This window comes from Carettochelys insculpta, chromosome 1 (assembly GCF_033958435.1).
Source record: "Carettochelys insculpta isolate YL-2023 chromosome 1, ASM3395843v1, whole genome shotgun sequence".
Taxonomy (NCBI): Eukaryota; Metazoa; Chordata; order Testudines; family Carettochelyidae; genus Carettochelys; species Carettochelys insculpta.
The window spans coordinates 58,268,039-58,283,667 of record NC_134137.1 but is presented as its reverse complement, the minus strand read 5'-3'; the positions used below and the strand labels follow the sequence as shown (position 1 = coordinate 58,283,667).

The window sequence follows — 15,629 nt, the reverse complement described above, 5'->3', positions numbered from 1 at the left end:
AGAAAAGAAAAAGTTGGTCACCTAGGAGTTAAATATCAATGAGCTCTTTCAGAAAATCAGTTACTGAAAAGTATAAGGTCTTAAGAAAAATAATATCATGTTTCAGTATTCAATTACTAAGTCAGAATTTTTCTTATGCGTGAGAAACTGACTGTATGCTTCGTATTTTCTACTTCCTCCCACATATGCACACAGTCTAATGATCACTTTGCAATTTAAAACAAAAATGCCAGGCACAAGGTTAGATATTTAGTTCATTAGATAACAATATAAATTAACAGTTTCACCATGGATTTTAAAAATGACAACAACAATTCAATGAAAGAATAAAAAGCAAATACAATATGCTTTCAAGGCCTCAAAATACTACCTGCTATGTCTGCTTTTTTTATCCTATATATTATGCACAGCAGTGAGATTTAACAGTGTAGCACAAGTAGCATTGTCTAGCTGGCTGTCAAAAAATTAAATAAAGTTCTCATAGATTTTTATGACATAAAAAGGAAAAAAAAGTTTTCTTGACATGGTCGTATTAACACTGTATCTGCATATTCCAGTGAAAATATTCCCTTTTCTTAGAATGTATAAGCCCCCACTCCAAAAACATATTTTATTGCTACTCAAATAGGACACGTTTTAAGTGAAATATTTTCTACCCCCACAGTACATTAGTGAACCAATAACCTGTTTATTTTTCCACTTTTCCATAAAGCAAGCATTTTTTTTATATCAGAGCTATCAGTGAAAGCAAATGAGATGCACAATACTACAACAGATAACAACTCTGACTGCTTCATCATTTAAATTTATTCAGACATTAACACACTAATTTCCACACAACATGAACATTTCCACCTCAATAATTCTGAGTATTTGTATGTGCTTATATTATTTAAAACATGCAAAATGGGCCACTTCTTTGGAAAGATTTTTTTTTTTTTTTTAAAGTTAAGTAATACCTGTTTGGTAAGAGTGGATAATTGTGTCTGGGCAGTTAAGGCACCCAAAGAACCTTAACTTTGCCCTGTAATGATGTCACCAAAGCGAAAAAAAAATAAAGCCTGATGTGCCTTAAAAGTCAGTTTTGTTTATCATAATCATATGGTAATTTCCTAGTTCATAAACAGAACTATGAAAAATATTGCAGGCAAGAGGCTGAAATTGGGCAATATTGAAATGTTGCCTTTTTCCAAATATTCTGACTGATTTTATATTTGTTTGGCCCAGAGGGAGAAATTAATGTGAAAACTGAGTCAAAACATTTTCCATTTTTTAATATTTAAAAATTATGACCAGCTCGAACTGTAAATGAAAAGAAAAATCTACTATCTCCTAAAGAAACATAACCAATAGAATACAAACATTTATAAGATAATTTTTTTACATATGTACTCTTTTTAATCTCTTTCCTGACTAACATACTGAAGAGAAAAACAGATTCCCTCCTCTAGTTTATATATTACATCTAAAATGTATCCTCAAGCCCTCTCAGCAGTTCCTTATCTATAACTCAGAAAACAGAAAATTAGATACAATTTTTGCTTCTCTTCCTCCTCCTTTCTTCCCTTCTCTCTAAGCAGTCAATTCTATTGTGCTGGCAGCAAAAGGAAGACCACTTTCCAATATTTTCAGAACTTGCAGACAAAATTTCAGAGATCAGGAATGCAGTAAATTTCATTTTGAGACTCACACACATCAGGACAAGATGCACCAAAGCAGGGAAAGAGAATAAAACAGAGAGTAATGTCTGGACAGGGAATGACAGAGAATAACAGCAGGAGGCTAGAAGTGAAAATGAAAAAGTAAAAGGAGAGTGGAGGGGAAGCAACTGATAAGGGAACACAAAGTGGTGTGGTAGCAGTGGTGAGGAGATCAGAAAACACACACACCAAGGCAGAAAACACTGAAAAACAAGGGGTGAAAGTAAGTCTCTTGTTTCAGAAGCACCATCCAATCTTTGGGTAGCTGTTCAAATCCAATAAAACAAAAAAAAAACAACCACAAGTACACTGAGACTACAAACTACTAATATGATGGAGCAACAAAACAATCTTTTCTACAAACTTAATCACCATTTAAATGGATAGCAGGCTGATAATGACATGCTTTTCAGTAAAAGAATGCAATTTTAAGTAAGAGACAATATCTAATATTTACAGGATACTTTCTGCACAAATTTCAATTCCATTCTCCCCCCCAAAAAAATCTACTTACATGTGACAAATATTTAAGGCACGTATCTCTTGTTACTTTTGTGTGATAATATGCCTGTTACAAACCCTCTCCTTGAATCTTCAATATCACTCGCTTGCTTTTATGACACAGATCAAAATCTTTAACACTTGTCCAAGTTATCATTACAATGGAGCAAAATTTACCTTTTTCCCTTGAAGTTCAAACTCAGGGACACTTAGGCACAGCAGCTGTGATTTAAAACATTCTATTTGTCTAGCTTCACAGTCCTGCCACAAGCATATACTTTTAAGAGATTTGCCAGAAGCATACACTACTGAAGCACAAAAACCCCGTAATATTTTATACAATTATTACCATTATTTTATGCTATTCACAAAGCCAAAGTAAACAGGAAAATAAAGTAGCTTACTGTATATACAAAACACACTAGAGCTTGAACAACGAATCAGATACCCTGAAGACTTAGCCTGCTAATCTGGACGAAATGTATTTGTGCCACCTTGCATCCCACAAAAGCTACACAAATGTTATTTTAATAGGCCCCCATTTGCCCCCTTACAGACATCACTCACTCCTGCACCTCTCTCCCTGCCTCTACCATTAACACAATAGTTTTTTCTTTATAAAGGTGCAGCTTGTTTGTCCCAAACCAGAGAGTCTTACAAACAGAAATCTGTATGGTAGTTAATGCTGTTTGGATTGCTTTAAATCCTGCTTTGCATCCTTTACCAACCCTCTCAAAATGGAGGCAGCACAGAATCAATGTGGGGAAGGAGGAGGGATTATATTTTGGCAGTTCACTTGAACCTTCGTATTCCCGGAGTCCCTCAGCTGGGAATACCTGTGGTACAAACTCTGACAGGTGGAATAGGAAGTGGCTCTGCATGCTGCCATTATGCTCACCACCCAGCCAGGAGAATGGCAGTGCAGCAACACACATCTCCTCAGGCTTTTATCCATGGCTCCCATAGCAGTGGCAGACAGTGCCTGGGAACAGCAGGGAGTGCAGAGCTATCTGTGCCCTGGAAGCAGGGTGCCAGGTGAGCCCTCCACCTCCGTGCCGCTCACTCCCAGACCCCACAGCACCCTCTCTGGCCCACCAAATACCCTGTTTTTCAGGGCTGCTGGATTAAAGAGGTAAAAATGTATAACACTGGTGTTACGATTGGGAGATTTAACGAATTTGCACACAGGGCCCCTCAGTTTTGGTTCCCTTTTCAACCACAAACAAGTCAGAGATCCTCACCTGTGCCCTTTATTGTCCATGTCACTTCCTACCACCTGCTATATACAAAGGCTCTGCACAGTCTATTCAGAGACTGCTGGTTCCTGCAGCTAGCTGGGAAGCACAGCTTTCCAATCCATGTTTCCGCCCCTTCCTCTCTCTCTACTTCCTTCCTTGCCAGGCTTATGTAGCCCAGTGACTAATGAGGCTGGCAGCTGTTCCTTACTTACCTCTCCATTTTGGGCTTACTCAGCCAGTACCAACCACCCTATCTGCTGCAAGTGGCGTGGCAGAGCTCTAGCTCACTCTTCTCAGCCAGCCTTCCATTACAGGAGGAAAAGAAAATGCATGGAAGGACTGTTTTCTCATGAAATGCCTCAGACCCACAAGGATAACATTAGATTTTCCAATGCATCTTCATATTCTGAAGTTTTGGAAGACTGAAATAACTGCTCTATCTAAGAAAATTTTTAAAAACGAACAGCTTTTTAAATTAAATTAGTAAAAAAAAGGAGTTCTCGCTGTTGATAAATAGGTATATACATCAAAACAAAAAAGCAGTCAAGCAGCACTTTAACGACTAACAAAATAATTTATTAGATGAGCTTTTGTGGGACAGACCCACTTCTTCAGTCATTAAAGTGCTACTTGACTGCTTTTTTGTTTGGATAGTATATAGACTAGCACGGCTCCCTCTCTGTGAGGTATATACATGATACTGTATCTAGTGATAACCAGTTTTGTCATAGTCATTTAAGTTTACGTATGACCCATGGTAACTGAAGCATGGGAGACTAAATATCAGTTAATGTTCCAGATCCTCATGCTAGTAAAGACTTAACACGCGTAAAGGTAACGTAACACCAATGCTCAGCAGCATCAGAGAGTATTTAGGAAATCACCATCTGAGACTGACAATCTGGCTTCTGCACCCTGTATTTAATTTTACTTTTGCAGCTAAATTCATGAGAAAATTGTAGTGAGAACTCTCAGTATCTAAACGTCTGGTTTATTTGCCCCTTGTCAACTATAGTATTGCTCTTGTAGCATTATAAGATGACTTACTAGTTAGTGGTGATGAGTGAAGTTCAAAAATCCAGACTGCATTATGATCTTTACCAGCTACCTTAGATTCTGTAAGATGTAACTCGTAAGAACTGCCATACTGGGTCAGACTAAAGGCCATATAGCCCAGAATCCGATCTTCCAACAGTGACCAATGTCAGGTGCCCATAAGGAATTAACAAAACAGATAATCCTCAAGTGATCAATCCTGTCACACAATCCCAGCTTCTAACAGAGATGAGGGATACCATCACAGTCCATCCTGACTAATAGCCATTGATGGACCTGTCCTCCATGAAGTAGTTATTTTTGAACCCTGTTGTAGTCTTGGCCTTCACATTATCCTCTGGCAAAGATTTCCATAGTTTGACTGCGTGTTGTGTTAAGAAATATTTATTTTTGGTTGTGGTGTAGTAAAAGATAAATAAAACTTCCTTTTCTACATTCTCCATACCAGTCAAGACTTCATATACCTCTACAATATTCCTCTTAGTGGTTTCTTTTCCAAGCTGAAAAGTCTCAGTCTTCTTAATCTCTCCTTCTTCTTGTTCAGTGTATATATGAGGATGTTAGTGGATTAGACCCTGACCAGCAACGTGCTTAAGTCTTTTGTGTGACTGGGGCCTTAGTAAGAAAGAAAGAGTTGCTGTATCTTTCGTACAAGGAAAACTCCCAGCTTCATTTTTTCTCTTTGTCTTTTGATCCCAACAGAGTGGGATCTTCCACAAAGTTTGGAAAAGAATGGGGCATGGATGAATTAGATCTGGCAGAGGCCCAATTCAGATAAGAAGGAGATGGCACTGGAAGGCTGGGGAAAGCAATGAGAAGATACGACAATTCACACGTTCTCCCTACTGAAACTGTGCGTCCACCACCTGGTGCTCATGGATGCAACATGGAAATCTTCTTTGATTCCTAATTATCATTTGATGATCATTGTTCATCAGTAGCTAAGACCACTTTTATGATTTGTGTCAGTTTAGAAGATTGTGAGTAGTTACTTCCAAAGTGGACGTGACCAAAAAAGTTTGTGCCTTTTGTCGTTTGGAGATTAGACTACTGCAATGTTCTCTTATGGTTACTCCTTAAATTTATTTGGAGGGTAAGTCAGAGCAGAATGCAACAGCCTGCTTTGTAAATGGAGTGTCTTTTCATGCACATGCAATCAAGGGTCCAAAATTTGTACGTATTGCCTGTGCATTTCCAGGTGCAGTTTAATGGGTTGATTTTAAGACAACTTCAAATCTTCCGATTTAAGCAACCATCTCTCCTTCTCTAGCACATTGCAACAGTTGATCTCAGAAGAGATTCGTGAACTGGATCCCCCTCCACATGAATCAGAGCAGACTGCTGGCAGGGAAATCTGTGAAATCCCTTTCCTTCGGAACGCTTCCCTTGCCCAGTCTAAATCAGCTTTAAATCAGTTGACTTTCAGAGCACAACCGCTGAAGTAGTAAATATTGCTGGGTGATTTACAGGGGAAATCAAGAGTTTTTCTTCCTGTACAATTATACATACATACATATATATATAAAATTTGTGAGAGGGACCTGGAATATTAGCTAGGCACCTGCTTTCCTTTCACAGATCTAAATAAACAATATACTGGTAATTTAGATGATATTCATAATGTCTGACATGAGGCTTTGGATGCAGTTTTCAACCATGATTTAGTACTTTTGGTACATACTGTTTGAAAAGCTGTTAAAACGTAACATAACTAGATTAGAACATAAGTGGGTCACAGTGGTGCATCATAACTGAATAAAAATATAACTTAGGTTTTTGTTTGTTTTTCCCCATAAATAATTACTTACCCGCAGTCTGTGAAGGGTTTATTCCTATTCCATCTAAGAAAAAGTAAAAAGCAGACATTTATTTTAGGGCCTAAAATGAAACCAGATTCAAGTATCTAGTGCAGGCTGAACCTTTCTAATCCAGAACTGTCTCATCTGGCAAACTCCGTAATCCAGCAGGATTTTACTTAGCCAGATAACCACTTATAATGGGTGTAGCCAAGTTTCCTGTGGTCCCCTAAAGTTTCTTCATAGCCACTAGCCCTGGCTCTCAGTGTTCTGTGCTGTTATTTAGCTCTAATTTACCCCAAATATCTTCTAAGAGCCCAGTAAGCAGTGGAAGTGTTGGTGATGTGTTAGAAAATAATGACCTCCAGTTGTCCAGCAAATTTTCTCCTTTGGCACCAGTCAGGTCCCAAGGTGCCTGATAAGAGAGTTTCAACCTGTAGTGTGAATTTATATTAAAATGAATCTAAAATCTTCAAAGTTCTAAGCAATATATTATAATTATTCTTAAATCAGTCTATTAATTTCCTATTGTCATCTTTACTACTTACAGCTTTATTACGCAGAGCTGATAATAAAAATTTCAGCATAGTGAACCACAAGGTTTGGTGTAGAATAAACCTCATATAGCAATAAAATGTCAACGGCAAAACTGCCTGCATCAGCATTACATAGAACAGTGACATATTATGGTCAGTATCAATTTGTAGCTCATCATTTGTAGGCTGGTTAGCTTATAGAGAAAACCCGCTTATACTTCTCTGAAATACATTTTAAGTGACCCCACAATATAAAAATTATATTCTTACCATTTGTTATAATAGCACTTGTTGCTGCAGGAACTTTGAACTAAGGGAAACAAAAGCACAACAAATAAATCTGAAAGACTGAAAACAAAGTGGAAAATACTACAGTGAACTTTAAAGGTCAGTTGAAATTTTACCTGGTGAGACCTGTATGAAGAATAATTATGCAAAAAAATTCTCTTGACTTTTTATAGGACTATCAAAATAATTGTTTATAATCAAACCTTACTAAGCACTAGAAGGTTACACAGGAACATAAAGTACAACACGTTAAAACATTAAATTAGAAACAATAATATGGAAAAAATTCTGGAACTAATGCCAAATTTATGCTAACTGAAAAATTCAGAAAATTATTTCTGATAATACAGTATAGAGCAGCACCAAAATGTTGATAAAAATTAACTACTAATTTGCATAGTCTTCTGGAAAAAATATGCAATTTTGGTTTATATTTTCTTTTAAACTAAATTAAGCAGCATATAGATACCAGAACCTTCTGGAATAAAAATGGCCCAATAAAGCCCTGAAACACTTATGTGCACACGTGGTCTCATTGAATTCACTCAAGTACCATTCAAGTGCACAAAATTAAGCATCTGCATAAGCATTTGTAAGACTTTAGTGTGTGGCTAAAAGTAATGTTTTTTAAATACATGGCTATAGCAAAAATAGCCAAAGTCTGAAATCTGACAGGTACACATTCCTAGTCTTGAGAGCTATGGTGTTTTTCAATGAATGAGCAACTGTAAAATCACTTGTGTGCATATTTAGTAACATTGATTAAGATCACAATAAGCAGAATCACAATGCAGAGTTCCTGCCTCACTTGGCCTAGGGCTAGGCAGGGATGGGCTGGTACTGGGAAAATTTATGTGGGGGACTTCACACCTTTTCAAACTGTTAAGCCCTTAAAAAAATTAAAAAAAAAAACCTGTTGCAAGTGGTCTGACAGAAAATAATCTCTATTCTGTATTTTCTGCATTTTCAATGTACTTCAAAAGTCTCTCAGATTTCAACACTCACTTTAGGCTAACTGATTTTGCTATATTAACAGAATACAGTGAAAACAGGCATTTTGATAGACCGAGATATTACTTTCTACAGGTCCCAGACAGAATGGAATGCCTCAAAGAGCTTCCACTTCAACATCCTGATCCTGTAAACACATAGGTCCATAAAGTTATTCACAAGCTTCAATTTTCGAAGAATCTGAACCAGTAGCAATATTTCTGGACTCTAGTGATCTTCCACATATCATGCTTAACTTCAAGGTACAGGAGAAAATAGTAGGTGTGGAAAATGATTAACAGAAGTTACCAGAGAAAGTCATATTAATTCAGGTCACATCCATACCCCCCCCTTTTTTTTTTCTTTTTAATCTGAGTCCTGTTCTATATCTAAAATTTGGGTAAACACAGACAATAATATATGCAAACACATCAATACCAGGAGTGGTCCCAGAAGACTGGACAAGGGCTAACATAGTCCCTGCCTTTAAAATGGGGGAAAAGAAGGAGTGAGGGATCTACAGACTGACCAGTCAGCCTGATATCGATACCTTGGAAGCGACTAGAGCAATGTATAAAACATTCAATTTGTGAACAATAGGAGAATGAAGGGGTATCATTAACAGCCAGCATGGATATATTAAGAATAGATTATACCAAACCAGCTTGTTTTCCTTCTTTAACGCGGTAACTGGTTTGGTGGACATAATATACTTGGAATTTAGCAAGACTTTTGATCAGTCTCACACGACAGCCTAATAAATAAGCAGTAGAAAAGTGGGCTTGGAATGACCTGGATGTATAGAGAGCATAAAATTTGCAGACGACACAAAAGAGGGTTAGGCAGGTTTGTGAAACTTTGGAGGATAAAGCTAAAATTCAAAGGGATCTTGAATAACTGGAGAACGGGGCTACAGACAGCAAAATGATCAACAAAAACAAATGTAAGGTGCTACAATTAAAGAATTAAAACAAATACACAAATACAGAATGGGGAATAACTGGTTTGACAGCAGCACTGCTGAGAAGAATCTGGGAATTGCAGTGAATCACAACCACAACAGAGTGACTCACCAAAATAATGAGATGCAGTTGCACACAAAAAAAAAAAGGCAGTTTTAGATTGCATTAACAGAGATATAACATGCAAGTCACAGACAGTAACGGTACTGCTTAGGCCTTAGCTGGAATACCGTGTCCAATTTCGGTCACCTATGTAGAGTAAGGATGTGGAGAAACTAGTAAAGATCCAGAGGTGAGCAGCAAACACTATCAAAAAGATGCAATACAAGCCTCATGAGCAAAGGTTGAAGTAACTAGGTATGTTTAGTTTGGAAAAGAAGTATTAAGGGGAGGGGAACACAGCATAACAGCAGTTCTCAAATAACTGAAAGTCTGCCACTAAAAATAGAGAAAAGTTGCTCTCTCTTGTCACAGAGAGCAGGACAAGCAGCAAGGAGTTCAAACTACAGCATATTAATATAAAATCTGCAGAAAAACTGTCAAATTAAAAAGCGCAGCACATAGAAGGCTGACTTGGGAAGGAAGTGAATGAGAGTCACATAAGTAGTCTGTCAAGACTGTCACTGGAAGGGGCACAGAAAAACAGAACTGTTTGAGCAAGGGAGTGCGCGCGTGCGCGTGTTTGTGTGTGTGTGACAGAGACAGAGAGAGAGAGACTGGGAATGAGAGGGACAGGAAGTTTGAACTAGAAGGTGGGTGGATGAGTTGGGGAAGGGAGAAGCTTTAATTAGTTGGGAGGAAAGGAAGGCTAGTTTGTAACTAATTAAACAAAAAAAAGATTAGAACAGGGAACTGAAGTGGGAAGATGCTGAGATAACACACAATGAAGAACTGGAACTGGTGGGACAAGGAAGCTGGGTGTAGGAACCAGAGTGTGCATGTTGAGGGAAGGACAGAGAGATCTGACGAGATGGGTTGCGAGGAAAGAACTTGGAAAGGCTGGGTAAAGGAATTGAGATAAGGCAGCCGGGCATTCTGGGACAAGGGACAGGGTGGGAAACTGAGATTCGAGGAAGAACATGAGGAAGGAAAGTAACAGAGAGGGAGCCCGTGCCAAGTCTATATACTATCAAAGCAAAAAAACAGTCAAGTAGCACTTTAAAGACTAACAAAATAGTTTATTAGGTGAGCTTTCGTGGGACAGACCCACTTCTTCAGACCAGAGCCATACCAGAACAGACTCAATATTTAAGGCATATTTAAGGGAAGGGAACTAGACCTGGATGTCACTGGGAAGGAGAGAGACAGACAGAACGGAGAGGGTGGGGCTGTACTGGGTCATGGGGAATGGAACTGGATATGCGGATGGAGAGTTTGGAATTGGCGTAAAAAAGCCAGAGGGATAGAGTAGAATTGGCTGGACAAGAAACCGGGCCTGGAATGAGAAGCTGCAGGAGCACAGATAGATTAATTAAGTATCAGAAGTGGGAGCGCAGCAATGAGTCAGGGACAGGGAACAGACAGGACAGGTTGGAGACGCAGTGACATAAGGAGTCACATTAGGGAGAAGACAAGATGAATCTTATCCTGCTAAAGCAGACTTCCCTCCAGAGCTTGAAATGGAATCCAAAATTCCTATCTCAACAGTACTCTGCTGTCTGAAAATGAGAGAGAAATTTATCGGCAAATTCATTCTCTCTCTCTCTTTCACACACACACACACACACACACACACACACACACACACACACACACACACACACACACACACACACACACACACACACACACACACACACACACACACACACACAAAAAATACTTAAAAAGCATTATTCAAACCGCAAAGACAAGCATTCAACAGAGAGGAAATACGTCAGTTAAAGTTTCCAATGCAAATTTAGCTGAACTCCCTTGCACATACACATTATTACATTTCGTTTGATTACACCATCACATTTTATTTTTTTTTTACCATGTAATGCACTGGTTGGACAATGCTTAAGTTAATTAACAGCTATTTAATACCTTATATTAATTTATTTTATATAACGTATGGCCATAGACCTCTTTAAATGAACAATATTGAAACCCTGCTCTGAAGAGATCTTCATGAATTTGTTCTATGCCCCTGCTCACTTTCATATGTGAGTGATTCATAAAATTAATTTATCGTTACGAACATCCCTGTGAGGCGATGGAGTGGAATTATCTCCATGTTACAGATGGGGAACTGAGGCACAGAAATACAGAGGTAAAAACTGCCCAACAATTTTAGGTACCTGAGATGTCTAGGACCTCAGTTTTGAATGTACATTTTACACCACTTTATACATTCAAACACAGCTCCATTGGACTTCATCCACAGTTGTGAGGGATTGGCATTTTTGTGAAAGAGACCCAAGATCTCAAGTTGGGCATGCAAAAAATGATGAACTGATACCTAGTAACCACCTCCAAAACGGTTTGTTTTCAATTATTTGCATAATAGCAATACATAGGAACTCTGTGGCAGAAGCAGTAGAGTCCAACTGCTTTAACCATCACACTATCATTTTGCTACTTACAGTTCCCTGTATTATTCATTACTCTTCAACTTCCGCAACAAATGAGGCAGGGTTCCTAAAAACAGCAACCTCCTTTACTACACTGCCTTTATTTCTCTCTCTTTCATTTCACTATTTCCTCTTCCTCTCAAGAGATCCTTGTACTAGCCTGTGAAAGCTAAATATCATCATACTGTATGAAAAGTAGCTTCCAAAAAAAAAATATATATATACTTTTAAAATCTATTTTTTAAAAATATAACACTTTCTTCTATGTGTGCTAAGTGGATTTATATAATTAAACCGTAATGATATGTGGGATACAAAAGAGCCCACTATGACGACTATTCTTCATTTTCCCTTTAAGCCTCTTGAAAACAGTTGTAATTATCCCTCTAGGTTGTAAACCTACACAGAGGGGATGATTCAAAGCCCAATGATGTCAATAGAAAGACTCCCATTGATTCCAAAGGGCACAAACCAAAGTATATAAATACACATTAGTTTCAACTAGTGGGACTCGCCCCCACCACAGATGAGAGCTGCTCTGGCTGGGCTGAAGGGCCCCCATACCTGCAACAGGCCCTCCTGAGTTGGAGCAACCCCTGCCCGCAGCAGCCAGGGGGTTGTTCCAGCTCCCATTGGTTGACCATAACTGGTAAGCCTTACCCATTAAAGGTGAGGCTTACCAGTTAACCATTAACATTGAGAGTCTCTGGCAAGGCAAAGAACTGAACCTGTGTCTACCAAATCATAAACTGATATCCTAACCCCCTGGACTATCCTTCTCTATGCCTCCTTGGAGTTTATATCCTTAAAATACTTATAATTTAGAGATGTAAAATCCTGTTTATTGGTTCACTGGTTAAACGGTAGGTTTACCCAATTACCGGAGGCGGGGAGAGTCTGCTCCAGGCTGGGCTAGAGGAATGGTGGTAGATTAGAGGGACTGGTGGTAAACTGGAGGGATTGGTGGTGCCCCCAAGGCACAGGCCAGATGGAGCTTCCCTGCCCATGGGCTTGCACTCCAGCCCAGACAGAGTAGCCCTTGTCAGCAGCAGGAGGGCCATTAGCAACCTATCCAGCCATCATCCCCCACTTTCTCCCTCTTGGGGCCAGTGTGCATAAGGACTACAGCACCCCTGCCTGCAGTGGCCTCACAGGGCTGGAACAACCCCCTTCTCACAGTGCGCAAGGGGCTGCTCCAGCCCCTACCAGTTAACTGTAACCAGTAAGGCTCATAAATTTAAGGTGAGACTTACTGATTAACCAGTTAACTGTTAACATCCTTATTATAAACTATGCCCCCACCTTAGCTATTACTGATCAATTTACACACCTTTCTCTTCACATTCCTCTAGCCCCTTAATCATTTTTATTTCCTCTGAAATCCCTCCAATCTACCACCTTCCCTTGAGTAATAAAAATGCTCAAAATATTGTAATAGTTCAGGTATAGATTCATCAAAGTCAAGTAGACACACTATTTCCCTACTGAACTGTGAAATGGCGCTTCCTCGTATACAGCCCAAAATAAATTGAATGTATTGTAGAGAAAAGCTAATGACATTTTGTTGTCCACAGTCTCTACTAGAATTCAGCACTACTGCTTTTAGGCTTCTCTTTTTCATTAATTCAATGTTTATTTCCTATTCTTTCCCCACAACCTTCTCTCTCTCTCTGTATAAATCATACATAACTTACATCCATGCAATTACTTATCGATTAGATATTACTTTAAAAAAAGAATAAATGTATAACTGCTTAGATGAAATTCCAAGCAGCTTTTTCAATTAGAGCAAATTTTCAACATAACTTGTACTATCCAATATCTATAATTTCACACAAAAATTTATGAGTCTTGTAATTTAACTTTTTAGTTACTGATGTTAACATTGTGAAACAACACTTACTTCTTCTGCAGCAAACTTCAAGACAGCTGTGAAAGGTGTATTTTCAGGCACACTTAACCTAAAAAAGAAGAGTTAATGGAGAACATGATTTCTAGACCACATCAGAGACAAATTCCAATGTTTCTAAAGTTATTGATTACGATTTCACATTGATTACAAATCATTGGGAGCACTCATGTAGTTTAAGTTAAGCAAGTACTTACACACCCTGGTAGATGAGGGCCTGAAACACAGAATGGAAAGTAGTACATTGCATGCATGTACAGACGCACACACCCACACAAAAGCTCAAGTTTTTATTTTGAAATAAACTATTTATAGGCATGCTGGTTCCATCCTAAGCTGGGCAGGTGCTATCAGAGCTGTCCACACCAAACTAACAGGAAAAGCAAGATCAAAACTTCACAGGGCTTTTCTGGGGTGGAGGGGATGACGGACAACAGACATTCACCTGTGTACCTGACTGCAGTGCAGCAGAATTCAAAACAATGCCCAGTGTGGTCACAGTGGGCACTGTGGATAATATCTTCCAGAGGCCACTTAGGATGTTGTAAGCAACACAGTGTTCACCCTACGTTGATCTAACTATGTCTCTTAAGTTTCACATGATCTGGTGGTCTCTTTCTGCACTAAACTCTGTGACTCTAGACACAAGGCAGTGCCTCCATGGACAGAAAGGACTGTGGGAGGAAGCAGCATTCATAGGTTTAAGAGCAGTGCCTATATGCAAATCACGTGGATTGGACACATAGTTCAGGGAAGGTTGCAGACAGTATCAGAAGACAGGAGCAGGCAGGTGGATCTGTAGCGTTATATATGAGCAAGGCAGTGATATATGACATTGCACCCATGGAAGTTGGGGGATAAGGAGCAGTACCTATGGGCAGGATGAGTCAATAGCAAGGGACTAATGGGAGTAAGCAGTTTGTGTTGGCATTGCAGAGACTGTGTAGGGAACCAACGCGTGTGAGCAAAGTGACTTGAAGGGCTGATGTAGAAAGAAGTGTTGTGCCATGAACAAGGCAATGGAGATGTAGCACAAAGACTGATGGGTGGAGGCACAGTGCCTGGAACAAAGTGGTTAGGGAGAAGGTTTGTGGGGTGCTCCTGGGCAGGGTGGGGACAATGCCCAGAGGCCGCTGGAACAGGGAAGGGTGGGTAAGAGAGACACGGGGTGCTGCGTGCTGGGATGGCAGTGGCCGGGCTGGCTCGGGAGGTGACAGAGGGGGTGAGAACGCTCATGTGCAGGGCAGACCGGGGACAGGGTGACTGGGGAGAAGGTTTGTGGGGTGCTCCTGGGCAGAGTGGGGGCAATGCCCAGAGACACAAGAGACAGGGCGTCGGGGTGCAACATAGGATGCTCACGGGCGGGAGGGCAGTACCTGGGGCAGAGCGACAGGGAGAACAGAATGTATGGGGGCTGCTCCGGGGCGGAAGAGGGGTGACTGCCGGGGTGCGCCTGGGAGGCGGGCGGGGAGGGGAGGGGATGTAGCAGCGCATGCGTACAAGGCGGAGGGGGGGGGTCACTCACACTTTGTAGGGCAGCCGCGGGTCCGAGGTCAGCGTGATTTTAAAGGTGACTTTCGACCTGGGGAACAGAGGAGCAGAGCGTTAGCGCGGGCTGACAGGGGGGCGCAGGCAAGGTTGGAGGGGGGGGGGTCCCTGTGTCACTCACATGATCCGGTCCTGGCCCAGGTACCTCCGCCACCGCCCCCAGGCACACGTCAGCCGCCGCGGCGCCGGCCGGTCCTTCGCCCCGCCCCAAGCTACCCTGCTGCCCGCCTGCACGAATCGCCGCTGCCGCTGGGCGGGAGCTCATCAGGCACTGGGGAGACAGCTATGGGGGGTCCTGCCGCCGCGAGGCCCGCCCGGAGCCCGGCCCCGCCCCTTGCACTGACCCGGCGCCCTGCGTGGGCGGGGCCGCCACGAGCTTTCCGAGGCTGGCGGGGACCTGCCACGCCCGCTGCGGGTCCCTTGCTGGGGTGGGGTGACCTGGGCTCCCTCGCCATCGGCGGGCAGTGATGCCCCTCGGCGCCTGTGCTTGGCTGGTAGCGTATAGGGGCTGCGAGGCGCCGGGGCCGTTTGGGTGGCGGAGGGGAGTGGG

At 41.1% G+C, this 15,629-nt stretch overlaps 1 protein-coding gene across 10 annotated transcripts in view; it reads right to left on the bottom strand.

Moving 5' to 3' along the window:
* Nucleotides 1–15,315, bottom strand: part of UFM1 (ubiquitin fold modifier 1) — a 97,575-nt gene extending 82,260 nt beyond the window's left edge. For 9 of the 10 annotated variants that reach the window (XM_074986991.1, XM_074986919.1, XM_074986936.1 and 6 more), the window contains exons 1-5: nucleotides 15,201–15,315; nucleotides 15,057–15,113; nucleotides 13,526–13,583; nucleotides 7,098–7,137; nucleotides 6,304–6,336 (exon numbers count right to left, since the gene is read on the bottom strand). In XM_074986991.1, coding sequence (XP_074843092.1) covers nucleotides 6,304–6,336; nucleotides 7,098–7,137; nucleotides 13,526–13,583; nucleotides 15,057–15,113; nucleotides 15,201–15,202 — 190 coding nt within the window. In that variant the 5' untranslated portion in view covers nucleotides 15,203–15,315. Of the gene's footprint in view, nucleotides 2,424–6,303; nucleotides 6,337–7,097; nucleotides 7,138–13,525; nucleotides 13,584–15,056; nucleotides 15,114–15,200 lie in introns of all 10 variants that reach the window. The other variant, XM_074986998.1, reaches the window with a different exon arrangement.
* Nucleotides 15,316–15,629: the final 314 nt, after the last annotated feature.